This window comes from Salvelinus namaycush, chromosome 18 (assembly GCF_016432855.1).
Source record: "Salvelinus namaycush isolate Seneca chromosome 18, SaNama_1.0, whole genome shotgun sequence".
NCBI classification, from domain to species: domain Eukaryota; kingdom Metazoa; phylum Chordata; class Actinopteri; order Salmoniformes; family Salmonidae; genus Salvelinus; species Salvelinus namaycush.
In genome coordinates this window covers 12880730-12904469 of record NC_052324.1, presented here as the reverse complement: position 1 = coordinate 12904469, position 23740 = coordinate 12880730, and the positions used below count along the sequence as shown (strand labels likewise).

The following is a 23740-nucleotide window of genomic DNA, read 5'->3' as shown; positions in this document are numbered from 1 at the left end:
TTTAAATCTAGACTAGGGCAAGTTTGAGACCATTTTAAACTATGTCTGAGAAATGCGGTTAGTCCAGCATAAAAAGTGCAATTTAGTCTAGGATTAGGCTTAATCTGGGTCTGCGAAACCGATCCATTTATAAAGTATAAATAGTCCACACTCTAGACCAGGCCACAAAACATAACATGATTAGTAAATGGTTTATAATGACCTATATGAATGAAGTAAGGATGAATAAATGAATAAACTATTTTCTAATCCATTATAAATGCTTTATTACTTGGAGTTATTAAGTGCTACCAATTTTCAGGTATTCTGTACATTTTGCCATGAGCCTGAGACAACATTTTGTAGTTTTAAAACTAATTTCCTGCAATTCTACACATTTTGCAATGGTTTATAACATGTTCAATGCAAAAAATAATAATGGGGGGGGGGGGGGGGGGGGGGGGGGTGTTATGGGCATTGGCATATGTAGGACTTCCTAACAATTGTAACATGCCTGCCTCGTCTGGCATGCCTGGCTTGTCAAGCAGCACATCTTTATACACTGTTCTTGGTAGTCTCCCTGACTAACCTTTTTTCCCATCTTTAACCTAAGTGTACTCTATACAGCTGCCCCACGAATCTCATAGGCTAATCGAAGATTTCAGTAATCAGATTCCTTGGTGCATAACATTTTGTCATTGAAGAGGCATCCTTGATTTTGTTGAATCCATCAGCTAAAATTAGATCAAGAACAACGATGACAGAACGCCATCACAAAGTATAAATGGTTATCAACTCCCCAATTTCAGAAGAGCAATGATGTGAAATAAAAGGTTTGATTGAAGAAACACTCATGAGTAGTGAATCAACATGTCAAATACAACTAACATCAACTTGAAAGGCACTCTCTCACACTGTGTACATGCACTCACCATTGACAAACTCTCAATATTTTCATCCACACCACCAACATACTTGTATTAAAAGAGCTCAATCTTGGTTCGTGCATCTTGGGGGAAAAAAAGCACAACAAAAAAACATATTTACAACATAACAGTGGTTAAAAAGCAGGTCCTTCTCCTTCACAGAGAATCGCTCACAATGGCTGCATTCATTTAGTTTGCCCGGGGTAACGAGTAGGCAGAGTTTGCACATTTTCTACCATTTCTTTGTGAAATTTAGCTCACCAGCTAAAAAGAATACTCCCAATCACATCCAGAAAGTCACTAATCACTGGCACAGTAGGGAGCCCTGCTCAAATCACCTACGGAGACCTGAGAGGTACAGTAAGCTTTGGTTTTGGTATGGACTACTAGTCTGTTCGTTATAAGGCAAAGTTTACCTTGTAAAATGTCCCTCAGACTCCTGTAAAACACATACCTTTGGCATTGATACATAATAAACAACACATTCCCATAGATATTGATTTGGAAAGGGAAGGCAAAACTTCTAATTTGTCTTTATACTCCAGCATTTTGGATTTGAGATCAAATGTTTATATCACACTACAGTATAGAATGCCACCTTTTATTTGAGGGTATTTTCATACGTTTAACTGTTTAGAAATGAATGCAATTTATGCATCTAGTCCCCCCATTTAAAGGTGTCATAAGCATTTGGACAATTCACTTAGTGCATTACATGTAGTCAATCATTTTTGGATTTGGTCCCATATTCCTAGCATGCAATGTTTACATCAAGCCTGCGACTCTACAAACTTGCTGGATGCATTTGCAGTTTGTTTTGGTTGTGTTTCGGATTATGTTCTGCCCACTAGAAACGGATGCTAAATAATGTATTGTCATTTTGGAGTCACGTTTATTGTAATTCAAAATATAATATTATCTCAACACTTGGATCCTACCATGTTTACGGACAATCATGAATGAATCGTGAATAATGATGAGTGAGAAAGTTAAAGGCATACATGTCATACCCCCCAAAAATGCTAACCTTCTACTCATATTTACAATAAAAGTGACTCCAAAATGACACAACACATTATTTACCATTCATTTCTACTGGGCACAACATAATCCGAAACACAACCAAAACCAATTGCAAATGCATCCAACAAGTGTGTAGTCACAAGCTTGATATAGTCATTGCGTGCTACTGTATGAATATGAGACCAAATACTAAATGTTTTCGACTCAATTTAATACACTACAAGTGAAATTGTCCAAATACTTATCCACCTTCAAATGGGGGGGGACTAGATATTGTACATAAAGAGCATTCATTTCTAAACCTCAAAACAGATGTATGAAAATACCCTCAAATAAAAGGTGACATTCTGTACTGTCGCCTCATAACACATTTGCTATAGTATAGAGCCAAATGAAACATTTTAGCTTCAACGTCCAAATAAATCCGCAGGGGAGTGCACATAACCATACTAAAAGGTAAATGAGTTGGGAACACCGTTTCAATGGTGAGATAATGAGAAGAAAAAGAAGAGGAACAGCCCATCTCTGCTGCACGCGTAGCTAGCCCTGGGGAAAGTGTCACTGTCTAGAGATCAAATAAATATAACAACAAAAAAGTTTAGTAAAATCCCATTTCAACAGATCTAGTAGCTGAACAAAACTCCCCCCCCCCACCAGGGGCATGCAAGGAAACAGACAGGGGGGGGGAAAGTGGAATAATAAGTGTTTTTCCTTTGGTTTGCTTTGTCAGTCCTCTTCTTAATGATGCGTTTCGTCTATGGATGTGGTGAGCAGCAGACCGGTCAAAGACTGGCCTGAGACAGAACCCCATCAGGGGGAACTGGATAGGAGTGACAGACCACACCAGTTTGATGTGGTTACTTTGTTCATCTGCTTTCCATCCCCCATTGATTTCCTGTTCCCAGTCTAATTTGTTGAAATATGGCAGATGTGCAGGGTCTTTTTGGTTGTTTTCATTGAAGGCTGAATATGAATTCATGGCTCCGTGAGATGACTGGCTGATATTGCAAATTATGTGACTAGGAAAGTGCATATTTTCATGCATCTGCAGACCCTCCCCATGCCCCACACACACATCCCACTACACCACACCCAGGCAGGCATGTGCGCACGCGCACACACACACACACACACACACACACAAATTAGTAAACATCTTTGCCAATAAAATAATAAAAGTTCACATTCATTCGCTGGTTGGTTGTGTTTTGGTTAAGTTGTGTTCTCATTGGTCACTATGGTCCTGTGGCGGTCCTAAGTAGCTCCATGTCTCTGCGTGTGCGTGTGCTGGTCTGTGTGCAGCCGTAGGCCTCCAGGCCCAGGGGGAGGTAGCGCTCCTGCAGCCCCAGCCCCTCCTCACCCTGCCCAGCTAGGATAGATGCCCACGGATGGGGGGAAGAGCCACCCTGGAACCCCCAAAACACCAGGCTCTCTGTGAGAGAAAAAAGTGTCATGTGGAAAATACTGTAATGAGGTGAGCAGAGACAGAATGAAAAGTATACATTGCAGACAAAAAACAGTTGGAGAGACAGCAGGAAGAGAGGAGGGGTAAAAAGAGGGAAACAGTGACAAAAGAGGGAAACAGGGCCAGAGAATAGGATAGAAAAACCAGACCTGGCCTACAGTAATTGCACCCGCGAAAGGGAACCACCTGAAAGTGACACCAACCTTTACTCTGCAGATCTGCTGCCTTGGCCATGCCCAGGGGGACCAGATACGGTGCAACACCGGCTAAGCCATCAGGCTGCCCTCGCGTGCCCAGAAGCACTATTGACCTAGTCATAAGAGAATATAACCAATTAGGATTCATCGATTCACAATCAAGACAAATGTCTTTCATCAAAATGCCAAAAGTTCTTCCAGACAAGAAAAAAACACTTGAATAGTAGTTCAACCCAGGTCTGCAACAGACCACCAATTGAGTTCTAACTCCAACCAGCAAAGGGTCTAATCCCTTCCCCTCACCTCTTTGGTATTCCAGTTTTAAAATACTGCTCCATTTTAGAGTCCATTTTGGAGAAAGATGACTTCTTTGTGACTTTTCCAGAGCAGGCGTCCACAGAGACCAGGAAGAAGCCTGGCTGTGTGAAGGAGAATGTCTCACTGTTCACCTGAGGAAAAAAAGACATTGTAGAAAAGTGGATAAGAAGTACCCCGGAAAGCTACACCACATACAGATTTAAAACATGAATGGTGCTTTTCTAGTCATAAACATTCAATACACATTTAGAATGGCTTTTTTGATGGACATTATTATGAACGTTATACGGAAACAACTGCGTCGAGAGCAGAGAAAAATCAACACACCAACAACATGCACAGGGACAATGTACTCGACAAAAACACATTACGTACTAACATGTTATTTCAAACCTGTGGTACTCACAGTGATAAAGGACTGTGTGTCTCCACTATGCTGCTCCTTGCTGCTGAGAGATTTGATCTGAGTTTGGAGGTAGGCATTCCACGGGTCACTGGAAAACACCAGCTACCAGAAAACACACAGATTCAAAGCAGGGCTTTAATGTGCTCAAGCCTTTTCCAATACAAATAATAATGTAACAATGAAAGTGTGTGTGTGACGGGGGGGGGGGGGGGCTAGTAGACTGACCTGGGAGGCTCCACAGTCCCTGCAAGGTTGGGTGCTGAGGGTGGGCATGGGGACCACTGCCGAGGGGGCCTTGGTGTATTTGGGATAGGCCTTGGCCGTGCAGTTACAGGTCAGTTTGGAGGACGACGTGGTGGCCATCACTTTCACCCTCTCGCAGCCCTTAACCGAGCAGTAGCTGTGGCCGTCGCGTCTCTGCCTCGCCCGCAAATACAGCCACAGCAATCTAGGACAGAGCAGAGAGGCTGGTGTCAATCGAGAGAGAGAGAGGTGAGGGACAAAGAGAGAGAGAGACACTGACAGGGGCAAATCAGAACTTAGTGACAATGTTCACTTAGTCTCCAAATGACTTCAAAGCATGACTAAGTGAAAATGACACTTAATTGGAAGTTCGGATTGGCCCCAGAGAAAGAGGGCCAGCAGATATACAGACAGTAGCATAAAGTGACTCTCTCACCCCACACTGCGGTCAAAGAAGTACTTCCTCTCCAGCGGCTTCTTCTCCAGTTCGGCGAGGGAGGACAAGGGCCCGTAGTCAGTGATGTCATCGAAGGTGTTGCTCTGGCGGTCATTGATATCAGCCATGACCTGGAAGGTGGTGTCAGGCGGGTAGCAGAGGCCCACCAGCACCCAGTCACCTCTGAAGAGAGAGGAGACAACAGGTGACGATGAAGGTTCAAGATCTGGCTTTTGAACTAACCCCACTGACAAACGCAAACATAGCCTTTCATCGCACACGTATTCACACACACACACACACACACACACACACACACACACACACACACACACACACACACACACACACACACACACACACACACACACACACACACACACACACACACACACACACACACACACACACACACAGTCAAAAGCAGAGCCCTTCAGACTCAGGCCTTGCATAGAAAATGAGAAGAGACCAAGACCCGTTTCAATATGGACAAACAAGACAGAGTGCAAGACGCAGACCAACCAGCTTTTTAAAGAAACACACCCACACACAAGTCCCAATGTGTCACTCACTGGTTGAAGTTGATGAGGGAGAGGACAATCTCTCTGGGAGCCGGGCCGTTCCAGTGCAGGGTGTAGCTCTTGCTCATCATGAGGATAGGCTGGTACTGCTGGGACAGTGCCCCCTGGCTGTTGATACCTCTCAGCACCAGGGGAGCCTCAGGGTACTCATCTCTACTGATGGACAGACTGAGGCTGGCAGCTCCCTGGGTCTGGATATACACCTGGAGGACAGACAGTAGAAGTTGTTGACCAATAGAGTTCGGTAACTACTTTTATACATTTTTATTTATTCAGGTGAATCCAATTGAGACCAGTGCCTCATTTACAACGGTGAAAAGATTTTATAAAACTACAAGACAGCTATAAATACATTACATCAGGTTATTACAACAAGCTATAATAATCAATTGCACACTTCAGTGAATTCTTTTAAACAACAGAGTTTTAAACGGCCCTATCGGCACCAGATAATCCAGATGTCATTTGTTTTGTAAGGTGTTCCATAACTGTGGTGCATTAAAACCAAAGGAGGATTTACCAAACTTTGTTGAAACAAGCAGGACCTCAACATACGCTTGGGCGATATAGCGTATATCGGGGTATTTCCAAATAGCCATGAGATGGTTTTTCCAATACCTTTAATACAGTTGAAACTATTTCTTAGAAGTTTTTCAATACACTTTAATATTTGTAGGTACTTTAAGTAAATACCTGCAGTCAATTTGTGCAATACGTGAGGAGATAAAGCAGATTGCGTTCTCATTTCACCTGTCACATTATTTTACATTATGAAGCTTACCGAAGTACCCCGGAACAGTTGAGCCACGTGTTTCTTTGTAAATAGCACAATGGGAGAAAGCTGGAGCAGGTGAGTCCAGCTGTGTATTGACAGGGGTCGCGTTTTATATTGCAAGTCAACAGTGTTTTTTTTTGCTTCAATAAAGTAATCAGGGAAGTTCAACTATGGTTTCCTTCACAGAAAATACATTAAAGCAATACATTTGGCAGAAAATAGCTTCATTTTCTTCAGATGACAACAGAAGTGCACCGCTATTTGGCTGGCAGCCTCACAAGTAAATAAGCTTACAATGAAAAAGCTGTCTTTTTTGCAAAAACTATGCATGACCAACATATTTCTAATGTTTATCATAGAAAGAATGCCAGCTAAATTTCCTAATGTATTGCCTAAAGTAATTCTTTCATATTACCGGAGAAAAGTAGGCACACGGAGAAAAGTACAGAGAAAAGTACAGGAGAAAAGTAGCCACACAGAGAAAAGTACAGGAGAAAAGGAGCCACACAGAGAAAAGTACAGGAGAAAAGTAGGCTACACAGAGAAAAGTACAGGAGAAAAGTAGGCTACACAGAGAAAAGTACAGGAGAAAAGTAGCTACACAGAGAAAAGTACAGGAGAAAAGTAGGCCACACAGAGAAAAGTACAGGAGAAAAGTAGCCACACAGAGAAAAGTACAGGAGAAAAGTAGGCTACACAGAGAAAAGTACAGGAGAAAAGTAGGCTACACAGAGAAAAGTACAGGAGAAAAGTAGCTACACAGAGAAAAGTACAGGAGAAAAGTAGCTACACAGAGAAAAGTACAGGAGAAAAGTAGGCTACACAGAGAAAAGTACAGGAGAAAAGTAGGCTACACAGAGAAAAGTACAGGAGAAAAGTAGCTACACAGAGAAAAGTACAGGAGAAAAGTAGGCTACACAGAGAAAAGTACAGGAGAAAAGTAGCTACACAGAGAAAAGTACAGGAGAAAAGTAGGCTACACCTGAGTCAGAGCGCTGTCTGCTGATAGAACGCTCGTTGGTGAATTGTGGAGAAGTGCAACTGAAGCACGAAATTAGTCTGACGACGAGCAGAAATTACAATATGAATAAATTTACATCTGTGTTTACAAAATCACAGCAAGATATTTCTTATGCATTTTATATTTTTTTCCCGGCGTAAAAAATGCATAATTCTACATTAAGGCGACAATTAAACGTAACTTGCTGGTGGCTGAATTAGTTTTTTCTCCGCTACGTTCTCGGCCGTCTTCTCCGAGCAGAGCAGGCAGGCCCATTGCCCTTGCGACTCCACACTCCACACATACACAGAATGTACTGACTTTCCTTCAGACAAGCATGCGTCAAAACTTTGTTGATTTGCAAAATCTCTCTCATTCACATTCGCTTGTAAATGTCCAAACTCAACAAAAATTACATTCGGTAGCTCCTACCTCTACACAGTGCATTTGGAAAGTATTCAGACCCTTTGACTGTTTCCACATATTGTTATGGTTACAGCCTTATTCTAAAATGGATTACATTAGCTTTTCCCCTCATCAATACCCCACAATGACAAAGCAAAAACTGTTTAGAATTTTTATCACACTTACATAAGTATTCAGACCCTTTACTCAGTACTTTAATGAAGCACCTTTGGCAGTGATTACAGCCTCAAGTCTTCTTGGGTATGACGCTACAAGCTCTGCACACCTGTATTTGAGGAGTTTCTCCCATTCTTCTCTGCAGATCCTCTCAAGCTCTGTCAGGTTGGATGGAGAGCGTTGCTGCACAGCTATTTTCAGGTCTCTCCAGAGATGTTCGATCGGGTTCAAGTCCGGGCTCTCGCTGGGCCACTCAAGGACATTGAGACTTGTCCTGAAGCCACTCTTGCGTTGTCTTGGCTGTGTGCTTAGGGTTGTTGTCTGGTTGGAAGGTGAACCTTCGCCCCAGTCTGTGGTCCTGAGCGCTCTGGAGCAGGTTTTCATCAAGGATATCTGTGTACTTCGCTCCATTCATCTTTCCCTCGATCCTGACTAGTCTCCCAGTCCCTGCCGCTGAAAAACATCCCCACAGCATGATGCTGCCAGGTTTCCTCCAGACGTGATGCTTGGCATTCAGGCTAAAGAGTTCAATCTCGGTTTCATCAGACCAGAGAATCTTGTTTCTCATGGTCTGAGAGTCCTTTAGGTGCCTTTTGGCAAACTCCAAGCAGGCTGTCATGTGCCTTTTACTGAGGAGTGGCTTCCGTCTGGCCACTCTACCATAAAGGCCTGAATGATGGACTGCAGCAGAGATGGTTGTCCTTCTGGAAGGTTCTCCCATCTTCACAGAAGAACTCTGGAGAGCTGTCTGAGTATTCATCAGGTTCTTGGTCACCTCCCTGACCAAGGCCCTTCTCCCTCGATTGCTCAGTTTGGCCGGACGGCCAGCTCTAGGAAGAGTCTTGGTGGTTCCAAACTTCTTCCATTTAAGAATGATGGAGGCCACTGTGTTCTTGGGGACCTTCAATGCTGCAGACATTTTTGGTACCCTTACCCAGATCTATGCCTCGACACAATCCAGTCTCGGGGGGCTCTACTGACAATTCCTTCGATCTCATGGCTTGGTTTTTTCTCTGACATGCACTGTCAAATGTGGGACCTTATATAGACAGTTGTGCGCCTTTCCAAATCATGTCCAATCAATTGAATTTACCACAGGTGGACTCCAAGTTGTAGAAACATCTCAAGGATGATCAACGGCAACAGGATGCACCCAAGCTCAATTTCGAGTCTCATAGCATAGGGTCTGAATAGTTACCGGTATGTAAATAAGGTATCTGTTTTTAATTTTAATACAATTGCAAAAATTTATAAAAATCTGTTTTCGCATTGTCATTATGGGGTATTGTGTGTAGATAGATTTTTATTTATTTAATCAATTTTAGAATAAGGCTGTAACGTAACAAAATGTGGAAAAAGTCAAGAGGTCTGAATACTTTCCGAATGCACTGGATGTTGAACTTCATAAGATGGATTGCCTGTCTTTGCAAATATTTTTTTTCTCTCGTTTGCACTCGTTAGCATATTTAGCTAGCGGCCTCTATTGACATTCACTATTACTTGTGCTAATTTTGTTAGCATTCTGGTAAAAGCATTTTTATTTTTTGGCGCCCCCTTATGGACTAAACCAATAATACCGTATATCTCGGATTGAGAGAAATGTACGGTATGACGATATAAAAATGCCTCCCAAAAATACCCCAAGAGTTAGCCAACCCTATGAACGGGTTTGGTATCTCATATTTCAACAGGGAAGTGAGATATGTTGGAAGCTTGTGGAGCAGAGCTTAATAAACAAGAAGGGAGTATTGAAGTGATCTACGGGACTTTAGTGAGGTCCAGCCGACCTTCTGATACAGGAAACTAACCTAAGCAGTGAATAAAGTCACTGGTGATAGGCATTATGACAAATGCGCCCCCCCTGTACCTGAGAGTAGGTGCCACTGCAGACCAACCCGTTCCCCTGGGTGATGTTGACACAGTCGGGGTGACGGATCAGGTAGTTGTCTGCTCTGCCCACATACACGTCCCTGTAGCCCGTCACAGAGCCGTCCACGTCATGGAAGATGGAGTTCTTATCCCCGTCCAGATCATTCTCCTCGAACCACTGGCCCGGATGCCCGAAGAACACCCTCAGATCCACCTGTCACAGACAATAGGTTAAGATATACACACACTAGAGGGGCGGGGGGGTATGCCTTATGATTAACGAGACGTGGTGTGATCATAACAACATACAGGAACTCAAGTCCTTCTGTTCACCTGACTTAGAATTCCTCACAATCAAATGCCGACCGCATTATCTACCAAGAGAATTCTCTTCGATTATAATCACAGCCGCATATATTCACCCCCAAGCAGACACATCGACAGCCCTGAACGAACTTTATTTGACTCTATGTTAACTGGAAACCACATATCCTGAGGCTGCATTCGTTGTAGCTGGGGATTTTAACAAGGCTAATCTGAAAACAAGACTCCCTAAATTCTATCAGAATATCGATTGTGCTACCAGGGCTGGTAAAACCCTGGATCATTGTTATTCTAACTTCCGCGACGCATATAAGGCCCTCCCCCGCCCTCCTTTTGGAAAAGCTGACCACGACTCCATTTTGTTGCTCCCAGCCTATAGACAGAGACTAAAACAGGAAGCTCCCGCGCTCAGGTCTGTTCAACGCTGGTCCGACCAATCTGATTCCACGCTTCAAGATTGCTTCGATCACGTGGACTGGGATATGTTCCGCACTGCGTCAAACAACAACATTGACGAATACGCTGATTCGGTGAGGGAGTTTATTAGCAAGTGCATCGGCGATGTCGTACCCACAGCAACTATTAAAACATTCCCAAACCAGAAACCGTGGATTGATGGCAGCATTCGCGCGAAACTGAAAGCGCGAACCACTGCTTTTAACCAGGGCAAGGTGACCGGAAACATGACCGAATACAAACAGTGCAGCTATTCCCTCCGCAAGGCAATCAAACAAGCTAAGCGTCAGTATAGAGACAAATTAGAGTCGCAATTCAACGGCTCAGACACAAGAGGTATGTGGCAGGGTCTACAGTCAATCACGGATTACAAAAAGAAAACCAGCCCCGTCGCGGACCAGGATGTCTTGCTCCCAGACAGACTAAACAACTTCTTTGCTCGCTTTGAGGACAATACAGTGCCACTGACACGGCCCGCTACCAAAACCTGTGGACTCTCCTTCACTGCAGCCGACGTGAGTAAAACATTTAAACGTGTTAACCCTCGCAAGGCTGCAGGCCCAGACGGCATCCCCAGCCGCGTCCTCAGAGCATGCGCAGACCAGCTGGCTGGTGTGTTTACGGACATATTCAATCAATCCTTATCCCAGTCTGCTGTTCCCACATGCTTCAAGAGGGCTACCATTGTTCCTGTTCCCAAGAAAGCTAAGGTAACTGAGCTAAACAACTACCACCCCGTAGCACTCACTTCCGTCATCATGAAGTACTTTGAGAGACTAGTCAAGGACCATATCACCTCCACCCTACCTGACACCCTAGACCCACTTCAATTTGCTTACCGCCCCAATAGGTCCACAGACGACGCAATCGCAACCACACTGCACACTGCCCTAACCCATCTGGACAAGAGGAATACCTATGTGAGAATGCTGTTCATCGACTACAACTCAGCATTTAACACCATAGTACCCTCCAAACTCGTCATCAAGCTCGAGACCCTGGGTCTCGACCCCGCCCTGTGCAACTGGGTACTGGACTTCCTGACGTGCCGCCCCCAGGTGGTGAGGGTAGGTAACAACATCTCCACCCCGCTGATCCTCAACACTGGGGCCCCACAAGGGTGCATTCTGAGCCCTCTCCTGTACTCCCTGTTCACCCACGACTGCGTGGCCATGCACGCCTCCAACTCAATCATCAAGTTTGCAGACGACACTACAGTGGTAGGCTTGATTACCAACAACGACGAGACGGCCTACAGGGAGGAGGTGAGGGCCCTCGGAGTGTGGTGTCAGGAAAATAACCTCACACTCAACGTCAACAAAACAAAGGAGATGATTGTGGACTACAGGAAACAGCAAAGGGAGCACCCCCCTATCCACATCGACGAGACAGTAGTGGAGAGGGTAGTAAGTTTTAAGTTCCTCGGCGTACACATCACGGACAAACTTAATTGGTCCACCCACACAGACAGTGTGGTGAAGAAGGCGCAGCAGCGCCTCTTCAACCTCAGGAGGCTGAAGAAATTCGGCTTGTCACCAAAAGCACTCTTTTACAGATGCACAATCGAGAGCATCCTGTCGGGCTGTATCACCGCCTGGTACGGCAACTGCTCCGCCCACAACCGTAAGGCTCTCCACAGAGTAGTGAGGTCTGCACAACGCATCACCGGGGGCAAACTACCTGCCCTCCAGGACACCTACACCACCCGATGTCACAGGAAGGCCATAAAGATCATCAAGGACAACAACCACCCGAGCCACTGCCTGTTCACCCCGCTATCATCCAGAAGGCGAGGTCAGTACAGGTGCATCAAAGCAGGGACCGAGAGACTGAAAAACAGCTTCTATCTCAAGGCCATCAGACTGTTAAACAGCCACCACTAACATTGAGTGTCTGCTGTCAACATACTGACTCAACTCCAGCCACTTTAATAATGGAAAAATTGATGTAAAAAAAAAAAATCACTAGCCACTTTAAACAAAACATATAATGTTTACATACCCTACATTACTCATCTCATATGTATATACTGTACTCTATACCATCTACTGCATCTTGCCTATGCCGTTCTGTACCATCACTCATTCATATATTTTTATGTACATATTCTTCATCCCTTTACACTTGTGTGTATAAGGTAGTTGTTGTGAAATTGTTAGGTTAGATTACTCGTTGGTTATTACTGCAGTGTCGGAACTAGAAGCACAAGCATTTCGCTACACTCGCATTAACATCTGCTAACCATGTGTATGTGACAAATAAAATTTGATTTGAATAAATTTTGATTTGATACTACAACACAACCAGCGACTTACAACGATGATATGTATGGCCTAGAAAGTGATTGATGCACAACTTTGTGTGTAGGTTTCCTAACTCTGATCTTGTAGGTCGACAGTATTTGAGAGTTGAGCTGAATGTATGTTAGAGTCGTATTCATTAATGTACATCGTAGCAAAACGTTCCTAGTGAAAACGACCCAGGTGTCAGAGAAGAGCGTTCAACAAAGTCCTTGAAAGACATTTTGAAAATGGATGTTTCGAGCTGAGTCAAGCCTGACACTAGAGGGCACTCCAACACAGTCACTCTCTCTCTCTCACACACACAGTCAGTCAGTCACTCTCTCTCACACAGTCAGTCAGTCAGTCAGTCACTCTCTCTCTCACACACACACACAGTCAGTCAGTCAGTCAGTCAGTCAGTCAGTCAGTCAGTCAGTCAGTCACTCTCAGTCAGTCAGTCAGTCACTCTCAGTCAGTCAGTCAGTCACTCTCTCACACACAGTCAGTCAGTCAGTCACTCTCTCACACACAGTCAGTCAGTCAGTCACTCTCTCACACACAGTCAGTCAGTCAGTCACTCTCTCACACACAGTCAGTCAGTCAGTCACTCTCAGTCAGTCAGTCAGTCACTCTCTCACACACAGTCAGTCAGTCAGTCACTCTCTCACACACAGTCAGTCAGTCAGTCACTCTCTCACACACAGTCAGTCAGTCAGTCACTCTCTCACACAGTCAGTCAGTCAGTCACTCTCTCACACACAGTCAGTCAGTCAGTCACTCTCTCACACACAGTCAGTCAGTCAGTCACTCTCTCACACACAGTCAGTCAGTCAGTCACTCTCTCACACACAGTCAGTCAGTCACTCTCTCACACACAGTCAGTCAGTCAATCAGTCACTCTCTCACAGTCAGTCAGTCAGTCAGTCAGTCAGTCAGTCAGTCAGTCAGACTCTCTCTCTCTCTCTCTCTCTCTCTCTCTCTCTCTCTCTCTCTCTCTCTCTCTCTCTCTCTCTCTCTCTCTCTCTCTCTCTCTCTCTCTCTCTCTCTCTCTCTCTCTCTCTCTCTCTCTCTCTCTCTCTCTCTCTCTCTCTCTCTCTCTCTCTCTCTCTCTCTCTCTCTCTCACAGTCAGTCTCGCGCTCTCTCTCACACAGTCAGTCTCTCGCGCTCTCTCTCACACAGTCAGTCTCTCGCTCTCTCTCTCACACAGTCAGTCTCTCGCTCTCTCTCTCACACAGTCAGTCTCTCGCTCTCTCTCTCACACAGTCAGTCTCTCTCACACAGTCAGTCTCGCTCTCTCTCTCACACAGTCAGTCTCGCTCTCTCTCTCACACAGTCAGTCTATTGCTCTCTCACAGTCAATCTCTCTCTCTCACACAGTCAATCTCTCACTCTTACACACACAGTCAGTCTTTCTCTCTCTCACACAGTCAGTCTTTCTCTCTCTCACACAGTCAGTCTATTGCTCTCTCTTTCTCTCACACAGTCAGTCTCTCGCTCTCTCTCACACAGTCAGTCTCTCGCTCTCTCTCACACAGTCAGTCTCTCACACAGTCAGTCTCTCGCTCTCTCACACAGTCAGTCAATTCAATTCAATTCAATTTGCTTTATTGGCATGACGTAACAATGTACATATTGCCAAAGCTTATTTTGGATATTTACAAAATAAAAATAAAAATGAGAATCAAAATTGTCAAAGGTACAACAGCAACAACAATAACCAAGTGTCAAAATGTGCTGTGGGTGACAGCAGGCATAGGTCATCTGCGAAGAGTAGGCATTTAACCTCTGAATTGTGGAGACTAACATCAGGGATTGAGGATTTTTCTAAAATAGTGGCCAATTCATTGATGTAAATATTGAAGAGTATTTACAATATGTTCTTTAACCCGCCCCTGGTTAAAGAACTATGTTATTTTCTTGCCAATTTTAACGTTGCACGTATTGCCAGTATACATTGATTTAATTATGTCATATGTTTTACCCCCTACACCACTTTCAATAACTTTGTAGAACAGTCCTGTATGCCAAATAGAATCAAATGCCTTTTGGAAGTCGATAAAGCAAGCGTCCATTTTGGTATTATTTTGGTGGACATGTTTATCTATCAGGGTGTGTAGGGTGTAAATATGATCAGTCGTGCGATATTTTGGTATAAATCCAATTTGGCTTTCACAGTGTGCTTATTAAGGAAGTTAAGAACTCTTAACTTTATAACACTACAGAAAACCTTCCCCAGGTTATTGTTCACACAAATGCCTCTGTAATTGTTAGGGTCAAATTTGTCTCCGTTCTTAAAGATTGGGGTTATGAGTCCTTAATTCCAGATGTCAGGGAAATAACCTACACTCAGGATAAAATTAAACAGTTTTAATATAGCCAATTGAAATTTTGCACTAGTGAGTTTGAGCATCTCATTTAGGATACCATCAGGTCCGCATGCTTTTTTAAATTTGAGGGCCTGAAGTTTCTTATAGTCAGAAATTGGGGAGTCCAATGGAATTTGATTGTCCTTTATAGCTTTTTCTAATCCATTCAACTTCTCATGAATTTGGCATTGCTCTGCGTTTGTGTCAATTTGAACGGTGTTGTAGAGTGTTTTATAATGGGTTGTCCATATGTCACCATTTTGTATCGCTAATTCCTCTTGTTTTGATTTTTCTTTCGTTCTTTCCAATTTTGCCAGAAGACTCCTCAAATAGTATCAGCTGCTTGCTGTTGTACTTTGCTTTTTTGGTCCTGAGTGTACGTTTATAGAGTTTTAAAGTCTCACAGTAATGAAGGTGTAATTCACCATTATTTGGGTCTCTGTGCTTTTGGTTGGATAGTGTTCTAAGTTTTTTCCTTATAATTTTACAATCTGCACCAAACCAGTTGTCATCTGTGGTATTTAAAAAAAAAAAAAAATTCAGTTGTGCTTCTTTTGCCATTTTTCCTCTCTCACAGTCTCTCTCACAGTCACAGTCTCTCTCTCACAGTCAGTCCTTCTCTCACACACACATTCACAGTCTCTTTCAGTCAGTGTCTCTCTCTTTCAGTCAGTCCTTCTCTCACACACACACATTCACAGTCTCTTTCAGTCAGTGTCTCTCTCTTTCAGTCAGTGTCTCTCTCACACACACACATTCACAGTCTCTTTCAGTCAGTGTCTCTCTCTCTCCCTTTCAGTCACAGTGTTTCTTTCTCTCTTTCAGTCACAGTGTTTCTTTCTCTCTTTCAGTCAGTGTCTCTCTCTTTCAGTCAGTGTCTCTCTCTTTCAGTCAGTGTCTCTCTCTTTCAGTCAGTGTCTCTCCCTTTCAGTCAGTGTCTCTCCCTTTCAGTCAGTGTCTCTCTCTTTCAGTCAGTGTCTCTCTCTTTCAGTCAGTGTCTCTCCCTTTCAGTCACAGTGTTTCCTTCTCTCTTTTAGTCAGTGTCTCTCCCTTTCAGTCACAGTGTTTCTTTCTCTCTTTTAGTCAGTGTCTCTCCCTTTCAGCCACAGTGTTTCTTTCTCTCTTTTAGTCAGTGTTTCTCTCCCTCTCTTTCAGACAGTGTCTCTTTCAGTCACAGTGTCTGTCTGTCTGTCTGTCTGTCTGTCTGTCTGTCTGTCTGTCTGTCTGTCTGTCTGTCTGTCTGTCTGTCTGTCTGTCTGTCTGTCTGTCTGTCTGTCTGTGCCAACTCCGTAACTCTGAGCTCTGCTGTGTTCCAGGGCAAAGGGGATTCTACCAACAGATGGGACCGAACCAACAGGGGAAAAAAAGAAACAGACGGAAGGAGAGCATGTGCAGGAAAACAGTGTCTGATCCCTGCACTCTAAAAACAAAGCCGTCAGTGAAAGCACAAGTGCCACTAAATCTTAACAAGGACCCTCAGAGGGGAATTATAAAAACGTTCAAAAAAGCAGATGTAAGTTCTAGACTCTATAAACACTAATGTTTCAGTCGGTGACCTTTGTCAGACATACAGTACAGGTTAAACGTTTGGACACTCCTACTCATTCAAGGGTGTTTATTTTTACTATTTTCTACATTTTAGAATAATAGTGAAGACATCAAAACTATGAAATAACAGATATGGAATCATGTAGTAAGCAAAAAATTGTAAAACTAAAATATATTTTTTATTTTTGAATCTTCAAAGTAGCCACCCTTTGTCTTGATGACAGATTTGCACACTCTTGGCATTCTCTCAACCAGCTTCATGAGGAATGCTTTCCAACAGTCTTGAAGGAGTTCCCACATACAGTGGTTTGTCCTTTAAAAGTTGCAGCATACCGCGGTGCAGCTTGCATGGTGCAGCAGAATTCTATGGCACGTTATTGAAGTGTGAACCACTGATAGCATTAATGCTAGCTAGTGCTAGTTTGACCACCAGATGGCATCTTTGAGAAGCATTTGATAGCCATCAATAGTAGCTGTACTAGAGATTTTAAAACCTTGTTTGTAAGAACATAGTATATGGGACTCGTTTTAAGAAATGTTGTTTAATTCATTTGATTAATATTATGGTGTTTCTATTCCAAGAAAAACCCTCCGGGTTTCTGTTAGGATGGAACGGAAAATATGGCGCTGTACAACGTGGCGGTCGGGAGTACAGTACTGGGATATTTAGCTAAAGAATTCATGTGTTGTGCGGGATACCGGGGTTCAATTCCCCGAGGGGAGGAAGGAGTAGGCTGTCCTTGTAAACAAGAATTTGTTCTTAACTTCTTATGGCTGCAATCCCGTTAACTTCTTTGTGATAGGGGGCAGCATTTTCACTTTTGGATGAATTGCGTGCCCATAGTAAACTGCCTCCTACTCTGTCCCAGATGATAATATATGCATATTATTATTACTATTGGGTATAAAACACTCTGAAGTTTCTAAAACTGTTTGAATGATGTCTGTGAGTATAACAGAACTCTTATGGCTGGCAAAAACCTGAGAAAAAATCCAACCAGGAAGTGGGTAATCTGAGGTTTGTAGTTTTTCAAGTCATTGCCTATCGAATATACAGTGTCTATGGGGTCATATTGCACTTCCTAAGGCTTCCACTAGATGTGAACCTTGTTTGATGCTTCTACTGTGAAGGAGGGGGGAATGAGAGCTGTTTGAATCAGGGGTCTGGCAGAGTGCCACGAGCGAGTGAGAGTTAGCTGCGTTCCATTGCATTTCTACAGACAAAGGAATTCTCCGGTTGAAACATTATTGAAGACTTATGATAAAAACATCCTAAAGATTGATTCTATACTCCTCCTGAGATTGGATTGCGCCTCCTGAGATTGGATTGTGTACTAAACACGCAAACAAAAAAGAGGTATTTGGACATAAATGATGGACTTTATCGAACAAAACAAACATTTATTGTGGAACTGGGATTCCTGGGAGTGCATTCTGATGAAGATCATCAAAGGTAAGTGAATATTTATAATGCTATTTCTGACATCTGTTGACTCCACAACATGGCGGATACCTGTATGGCTTGTTTTTGTGTCTGAGCGCCGTACTCAGATTATTGCATGGTGTGCTTTTTCCGTAAAGTTTTTTTGAAATCTGACACAGCGGTTGCATTAAGGAGAAGTTTATCTAAAGTTCCATGTATAACACTTGTATCTTTTATCAATGTTTATTATGAGTATTTCTGTAAATTGATGTGGCTCTCTGCAAAATCACCACATGTTTTGGAGGCAAAACATTACTGAACATAACGCGCCAATGTAAACTAAGATTTTTGGATATAAATATGAACTTTATCGAACAAAACATACATGTATTGTGTAACATGAAGTCCTATGAGTGTCATCTGATGAAGATCATCAAAGGTTAGTGATTCATTTTCTCTCTATTACTGCTTTTTGTGACTCCTCTCTTTGGCTGGAAAAATGGCTGTGTTTTTCTGTGACTAGGTACTGACCTAACATAATCAGATGGTGTGCTTTCGTCATAAAGCCTTTTTGAAATCGGACACTGTGGTGGGATTAACAACAAGTGTATCTTTAAAATGGTGTAAAATACGTGCATGTTTGAGGAATTTTAATTATGAGATTTCTGTTTGAATTTGGTGCCCAGCACTTTCACTGGCTGTTGTCAAGTCGATCCCGTTTACGGGATCCCAGCCGATCTCAGCCGTAAGAAGTTAAGGAAAGAAATTCCACATATTAACTTTTAACAAAGCACAACTGTTAATTGAAATGCATTCCAGGTGACTACCTCATGAAGTTGGTTGAGAGAATGCAAAGAGTGTGCAAAGCTGACATCAAGGCAAAACGTGGCTACTTTGAAGAATCTCAAATATAAAATATATTTAGATTTGTTTAACACTTTGGTTACTAAATGACTCCATATGTGTTATTTCATAGTTTGATGTCTTCACTTTTAATCTACAACGTAGAAAATAGCAAAAATAAAGAAAATCCCTGAAATGAGTAGGTGTCTCCAAACTTTTGACGGGTACTGTATATTTCGTAACATCATTATTCTGTCAGTATTTGAAAGAAGGGGGAGAACAATGGCACTTCTCCCAAAGTGTACACTCGTACACTCCCCCTCGTAAACATTAATATAATGTTTACATACCCTACATTACTCATCTCATATGTATATGTATATACTGTACTCTATATCATCTACTGCATCTTGCCATCTTTATGTAATACATGTATCACTAGCCACTTTAAACTATGCCACTTTATGTTTACATACCCTACATTACTCATCTCATATGTATATACTGTACTCTATACCATCTACTGCATCTTGCCTATGCCGTTCTGTACCATCACTCATTCATGTATCTTTATGTACATATTCTTTATCCCTTTACACTTGTGTGTATAAGGTAGTAGTTGTGGAATTGTTAGGTTAGATTACTCGTTGGTTATTACTGCATTGTCAGAACTAGAAGCACAAGCATTTCGCTACACTCGCATTAACATCTGCTAACCATGTGTATGTGACAAATAAAATTTGATTTGATTTGTATTTAAAAGGAAAGGACTCACTGGTGTAAGGAATATGGCATAAACAATATGGCACCACCTTGCTTGCGCCAATCCAATGCTTTTCTATGCATGAGGGGCAGTGAATGAGTGCCCACTTCTAGGATGAAAGGTGGAGTGGTGTGCTAGCTACTCACAGTGGGCTGGAAGCTGAGCTTGGACAGGTTGTTGCGAGGCGTGAGCTGCCAGGTGTTCTTCAGGTTGAAGCCCACCGCGCTGGTGAAGCGCTCCATCGTCGGGATGTAATTTCGGAAAGTGCTCTGGGTGAGCCGAACAGGACCATCGTAGATCTGGAAGCCACGGATCGGGAATGTCCTTGGAAAAATAAGCGCGAGAGTCACACAACATACATGAACTTCAAATTACCTTCCAGAATGGATCAGCTGACAACCTACAAATCATGTATAGCTATTTATAACACTGGAGAGAAACATTAGGCCTATTGCTAGGGTTATCAGCTCGTTGTCTTAGCGGGGAAAAGCCTGTCCTCGGGGTCTAACTAGATAGCAGAAGGATATCAAAGTGGGAACATTGTTGTGTCACTCTCTGTGAAAATCCTGGCTGTGACCTCATCAGCGGCGACAACAACACAAACATCTAGCAGTTACAGGGTGGTCAGGAAGTGTCTAAAAAGGCCCATTAATCCCAGAGAGGGGTAACAGGGCCGTCAAAAACGAGGGCGGCATCTGAGAAACTAGAGCATGCTGCAATTAGCTGTTCCCACGTTTTGTGACCTCCGGAGAGGTAGTGGCCACAGGCGAGCTCGACCAGAGCGACCACTTTAAATGAACGACAACTTCTAAGCCTTAATAAACCCTTGAAATGTCCTGCTATATAAAGGGTGGCAAAGGGGACATGCCAGGTTTGGCACCAAATATGACCTTTTTTTAATCACCCTTCATGTAGTATAAATAATTTGAAAAGCATTTACGTAGTGCTTATGCACTTTATAAATGCTCTATAATTCCTTTATAAATTACTAACTTATTTCCGGATATCTTCTTAACTACTCACAATGCACTATTTCTCAACGTCATATGGAGAATATACTCTGCGTTAGCTAGCTCAAACGTTAGCTCCTACTACCTGGACGTGTCCGATAAGAAATACTAGTTTGTTTTTTTACTACAAAATGTTTGAATACCTTTTCCTGTTGCATGCCTTAAAGTGGCAATCAGCAGTTGAAACCATAACAAAAGAAACCACCCAGCCTTGTTTCGGTAAAAAGCTGAGGGATGGGGAAACTTTCAAATTCATAGACAGAGCTATGGATGCAAGGACTGACCATCCAAATTATAGTTTTAATCATGTTTTGAGCCTAGTGTTTTTTATATAATTTTACTTTGTGTACAAACATTGGAGTAAAACAAGCTTATATTTTGGGTTCTAATGGGGTAGGACAGTGTAACTAAGTTCATGAGGCATTTATAAGTTATATTCTTTAAGAATCAATGCCTTCAGAAAGTATTCACACCCCTTGACTTTTTCCACATCTTGTTGTGTTACAGTGTGATTTAAAAATGTATTAAATTGAGATTTTTGTCACTGGCCTACACATAATACCCTGCAATGTCACAGTGGAATTATGTTTTTTTTTATTTTACAAATTAACTAAAAAGGAAATGCTGAAATGTCTTGAGTCAATAAGTATTCAACCCCTTTGTTATGACAAGCCTAAATAAATTAGTAAAAATATGCTTAACAAGTCAAGTTGCATGGATAGTGCAATAATATTGTTTAACATGATTTTTTAATGACTACCTCATCTCTGTATGCCACACATACAATTATCTGTCAGGTCCCTCCGTGGAGCAGTACATTTCAAACATGGATTCAACCGCAAAGACCATGGAGGTTTTCCAATGCCTTGCAAAGGGCACCTATTGGTAACTGGGTAAAGAAAATGACATTGAATATCCCTTTGAGCATGGTGAAGTTAATAATTACACTTTGGCTGGTGTATCAATACACCCAGTCACTACAAAAACACAGGCGTCCTTCCTAACTCAGGTGCCAGAGAGGAAGGAAACCGCTCAGGGATTTCACTGTGAGGCTAATGGTGACTTTACAACAGTTACAGAGATTAAAGGCTGTGATAGGAAACTGAGGATGGATCAACATTGTATTTACTCCACAATACCAACCTAATTGACAGAGTGAAAAGATGGAAGCCTGAACAGAATAAAACGATTCTAAAACATGCATTTTGTTTGCATCAAGGCACTAAAGTAATAATGCACAAAAATGTGGCTAAGCAATTCACGTTTTGGCCTGAATACAAATTGTTATGTTTGGGGCAAATCCAATTAAACACATTATCACTCTCCATATTTCAAGGCATAGTGGTGGCTGCATCATGTTATGTGTATGCTTGTAATGGTTAAGGACTGGGGAGTTTTCAGGATTAAAAAGAAACAGAATGATGCTGGTTGTTTGCTTTCCACCAGACACTGGAAGATGAATTCACCTTTCAGCAGGACAATAACCGAAAACACAAGGCCAAATCTACACTGGAGTTCCTTACCAAGAAGACAGTGAATGTTCCTGAGTGGCTGAGTTAGATTTTCAATAAGATTTGTCGAAACTATGGCAAGACCTGCAAATGGTTGTCCAGCTATGATCAACAACCAATTTGTCAGAGCTTGAAGAATAAAAAAAAAATGTTTTTATTTTTTTAAAGTGCCAGTGTTGCACAATCCAGGTGTGGAAAGACTCACAGCTGTAATCGCTGCCAAATGTGCTTCTACAAAGTATTGACTCAGGGGTGTGAATACATATGTAATTTAGATATTTCTCTAAATACATTTGAGAAGAAAAAAATATATACACAGTTGAAGTCAAAAGTTTACATACACCTTAGCCAAATGCATTTAAACTCAGTTTTCACAATTCCTGACATTTAATCCTCGTAAAATTTCCCTGTCTTAGGTCGGTTAGGATCACCACTTTATTTTAAGAATGTGAAATGTCAGAATAATAGTAGAGAGAATGATTTATTTGAGCTTTTATTCCTTTCATCACATTCCCAGTGGGTCAGAAGTTTACATACACTATTAGTATTTGGAAGCATTGCCTTTAAATTGTTTAACTTGGGTCAAATGTTTTGGGTAGCCTTCCACAAGCTTCCCACAATAAGTTGTGTGAATTTAGACCCATTCCTCCTGACAGAGCTGGTGTAACTGAGTCAGGTTTGTAGGCCTCCTTGCTCGCACACGCTTTTTCAGTTCTGCCCACAAATGTTCAATGGGATTGAGGTCAGGGCTTTGTGATGGCCACTCCAATACCTTGACTTTGTTGTCCTTAAGGCATTTTGCCACAACTTTGGAAGTATGCTTGGGGTCATTGTCCATTTGGAAGACCCATTTGCGACCAAGCTTTAACATCCTGACTGATGTCTTGAGTTGCTTAAATATATCCACATAATGTATCCCTCATGATGCCATCTATTTTGTGAAGTGCCCCAGTCCCTCCTGCAGCAAAGCACCCACACAACATGATGCTGCCACCCCCGTGCTTCACGGTTGGGATGGTGTTCTTCGGCTTGCAAGCCTCCCACTTTTTCCTCCAAACAAAACGATGGTCATTATGGCCAAACAGTTCATGTGCAGTTGCTAACCGTAGTCTGGCTTTTTTAGGGCGGTTTTGGAGCAGTGGCTTCTTCCTTGCTGAGCGGCCTTTCAGGTTATGTCGATATAGGACTCGTTTTACTGTGGATATAGATACTTTTGTACCTGTTTCCTCCAGCATCTTCATAACATCCTTTGCTGTTGTTCTGGAATTGATTTGCACTTTTCGCACCAAAGTACGTTCATCTCGAGGAGACAGAACGCGTCTCCTTCCTGAGTGGTATGACAGCTGCGTGGTCCCATGGTGTTTATACTTGCGTACTATTGTTTGTACAGATGAACGTCGTACCTTCATGCGT

The 23740-nt window shown here is 42.5% G+C and overlaps 1 protein-coding gene across 1 annotated transcript in view; it reads right to left on the bottom strand.

Annotated features, from left to right (window-relative positions):
- Positions 1-2035: 2035 nt before the first annotated feature.
- cemip2 (cell migration inducing hyaluronidase 2) overlaps positions 2036-23740 on the bottom strand; it is an 83675-nt gene continuing 61970 nt past the window's right edge. Inside the window, exons 16-24 of the mRNA XM_039013268.1 lie at positions 19953-20130; positions 9799-10014; positions 5566-5777; positions 4994-5176; positions 4540-4762; positions 4315-4416; positions 3894-4039; positions 3597-3703; positions 2036-3360 (exon numbers count right to left, since the gene is read on the bottom strand). Of these exons, the coding sequence (XP_038869196.1) occupies positions 3164-3360; positions 3597-3703; positions 3894-4039; positions 4315-4416; positions 4540-4762; positions 4994-5176; positions 5566-5777; positions 9799-10014; positions 19953-20130 (1564 nt within the window). The 3' untranslated portion in view covers positions 2036-3163. The remainder of the gene's footprint in view (positions 3361-3596; positions 3704-3893; positions 4040-4314; positions 4417-4539; positions 4763-4993; positions 5177-5565; positions 5778-9798; positions 10015-19952; positions 20131-23740) is intronic.